Source organism: Lactuca sativa, chromosome 8, assembly GCF_002870075.4.
Source record: "Lactuca sativa cultivar Salinas chromosome 8, Lsat_Salinas_v11, whole genome shotgun sequence".
In the NCBI taxonomy this organism is placed as follows: Eukaryota; Viridiplantae; Streptophyta; class Magnoliopsida; order Asterales; family Asteraceae; genus Lactuca; species Lactuca sativa.
In genome coordinates, this window is record NC_056630.2 from 5,222,784 (window position 1) to 5,226,192 (window position 3,409).

The window sequence follows — 3,409 nt, forward strand, 5'->3', positions numbered from 1 at the left end:
CCGATTACCCGTTCCCGTTAACCTCACTTTACGTCCCTAAAGCAAGGTTATCGATAGCGATAGCGAGGAAATAGCGACAACCCACCTATATGCTACGTAGCGATAGCGATGAAATAGCGACAACTATTTCATGTTTTGTGATTTCTTATAAAATTAAACAATATATTTACCTGCACCTATTCAGCGATTAAAAATAACACATAGAACTAACAAGTACCATTTCTATTAAGCTAACATTAAGTTCCAAAAGATTTTTACCACAAAAGATTGGTTAGTATTAGAGTCTAAAGTCTAAAATTAAGTTCTAATACCACAAAAGAATGGTTATTTTTAGAATTTAAAGTCTAAAACTATGTTTCAATACCACAAAAGAGAGTGTTATGACTCTAAAGTCTAATCTTTAAAATACCACTAATCCACTAATCGTTATCCTCATTCTCCTCAAATACGAGTTCATCTTCCCCCACTATTTCAACAAACTCCTTATAAACCCCAACGTCATTTTCCTCTTCAGGTTCATCTATCAAATGGGGTTGTCTAGCTCTAGCTCTACCTTGTGAGCTCGACTCAGCAACCCCAACAGCCCCTTGCATCCCCCCTTGCCTCCCACCTGGTGTTGTTCTTCTAGTTAGATGAACCGGCTCATCCACCCCCATAGCCTCTGCCACAACATCCCATCTCAAGTCATCACCCTCAAACACGAGACCATCATCATCACTCGCCAACCACTCGAACGGGTCATGTATGTGTGAGTCTTCCAAGATGATCGGGTCGATCATATCCCGCATATCATACCTCCTCCTTAATGCTCGATTATATTTGATGTAAACTAAATCATTTAGTTTTTGTCTTTCAAGACGGTTTCTTTTTTTCGAATGGATCTACAAAAATAAAATTAAACATTAGTAAATAATGCAAAGGATATTAATGTTAAAAAAATGAACAACTTACATGTTCAAAAACACTCCAATTACGCTCACACCCTGATGAACTACAAGTAAGACTCAACACCTTCACAACAAACTTCTTAAGTGTTGGTGCTGATGATCCATATTGCATCCACCATTTCGCTGGTGCAAGTGTTGTTCTTAATTTAATAGCCATATGCTGCGCAAATAACTCTTCTGCACCGGTATATATAGAGAGCTCTTGGTGAATCTTGGTCTCGTCTTCTTCTGATGACATCTTATGTATGCATGCCATCAAGCCCTTAATCACCTCACTATCTTCTTTCACTCCTGGGTTGTTGTAAAAAATACTTGGATTTAGATAGTGACCAGCCGCATGCAAATCTTGGTGGAGTTGATAATTCCACCTATCATCAATGATTTTGAAGAAAGCTTTGTATTTGTTAAATTTGTTGTTGAATGAGTATGCAATCTGCTCCTTTGCCCTATCCATTGCTTCATAAATGTACCCCATAGCCGGCTTTCTTTCACTATCTACCAATCGAAGCACCGCTAGTAATGGTTCACCAACTTTGACAGCAATGTCAATGTTAATCCAAAAACTAGGTGAAAAAATAGTAGTGACACATTGAGTACCTCCCTCCTCCCCTTTGAACCTGCTTTTGTTCCAAGCTTCAGACGTGAACAACTTCTTCAAACTTGTCTTATGACTCCTAAAGCAATTCAGAGTTAAGAGGGCGGTTGCAAACCGGGTCTTTGCGGGCCTAATCATATCTCTTTGACCGGTAAAGTCTCTTAACATATTCAATAGCAATGTACGGTTGTAAATATAAGTGTTAACCGCAATTGCTTTATCTAGTGTCTTCTTAAGATGAGTCACTTTGAAGATGTCTTCAAGCATTAGGTCAATGCAATGCGCAGCACACGGAGTCCAATAGATGTGTGGATATTTTGCTTCAACCATTTTCCCCGCCAAAACATTGTTGGCAACACTATCTGTTACAATTTGAACCACATGATCGGGTCCAGTTTCCTTGATGAAGTAGTCAAACAACTTAAACAAATTCTCTCCTGTTCAAACAACAACAAAACAACCAATAACAGTCAATACAAGAGTGAATGACAGTCAAAAATAGTAAAGAACATAAACATCCAATGCTAGAACATAACAGTCAATAACAATTTAATCTTTCAGCCAATAATAGTAAAGTACATAACAACCATTAATAGAAAGTACATAACAGATTAATCTTTCAGCCAATATTAGTAAAGTACATAACAGCCAATAATAGTAAAGTACATAGAACAATGAATATAAACATAAGTGAAGTACATAAGTAAAAAACAAGAAAAATGAGTACCTGTATGAGAATAAGAAGATGCATCTACAGATTCTAGAAACATACTTCCTCGTGGAGTATTCACTAAGAAGTTGATAAGTGCTCTTCCTTTCCGGTCCCTCCAACCATCAGCCATCAAAGAACACCCGATTGCATTCTTCTCGGTCTCATTTAGTATCAAAAGTTTCTTTGTGTGCTCCTTCTCTAGCTTTAATAGAGGAACACGTACCTCATGGTAGCTAGGGGGTTTCATACCGGGACCATGTATAGCAATGGCTTCAAGTGCGGGCCCTAAACTATCATACTTCACCGCGTTGAATGCAAGACCTGCATCATACATCCAACGGGCGAATTTCTGAACCGCATCACCTCTTAGTTTTTTGTGAAGTTGGTTATGTTCGGGGGTTCCCACCAAGTACCCCTTCTTCTTCCCTGTTTCATTGGATGGCCTGAAATGAGTATCCAAAGCACCTTTTACTTTCTTGTTGTGTAGGGTTGACTTGGAAGACAAATTAACCCTCTTGCCTAACGAGAAAGGAACCTCACCAACTTCTTCTTCATCTTCATCATTTATATCCACCACATCATCATCAAAGTGAGGAACACGATTCCTATCAACTTTATCTTGTTTCTGTTTCTCAAAAATGTCTTTAAAAAGTTTCCTAACATCTAGTGGAGCTCTAATACATTTGCAAACTGAAGTGGAATCACCAGCAAGGTGATGTTTATGTCTTGTAATCCCACCTTTGGCAACATTTGGACAATAATTGCACAACACCCAGTTTGTAGTTCCTTCAACTTTTTTACCATGTTTCCAGCCAATATCATCCTCTTTTACACCAGGAGGCATGCCTGAATTGATCAGAAGATAGAAGGTTCTCAGAATTTACAGATCATACAGGAGCATTAGAAGATTCTCAGAATTTAGAAGAAAGAAAGAAGTCAAAGATTACCTTTTTGAAAGTTGAATTCTTGCAGAATCGATCAGAAGATAGAAGATATAAAATTTAAAAGCTGAAATTAGAAAAATCAGTTAAAGCTGAAACCCAGAAGTTAGAAAAAAAACAGAGCAATTTAAAAGTCTTACCTTTTTGGAGTTGAACAATCGAGATTGATTCTGGAGTAGTTGGAGTCGTCTGGGGAGAAGGGGAAATGTGTTGT

General features: G+C 38.0%; 1 protein-coding gene across 1 annotated transcript; it reads right to left on the minus strand.

Moving 5' to 3' along the window:
- Positions 1-419: 419 nt before the first annotated feature.
- On the minus strand, positions 420-3,098 carry LOC111903410 (uncharacterized). The gene is made up of 3 exons (XM_023899187.1): positions 2,270-3,098; positions 952-1,979; positions 420-881 (listed from the first exon to the last, which is right to left on the minus strand). Exons 1-3 carry the CDS (start codon positions 3,096-3,098, stop codon positions 420-422), a joined length of 2,319 nt encoding a protein of 772 aa, XP_023754955.1.
- Between the last annotated feature and the right edge of the window lie 311 nt (positions 3,099-3,409).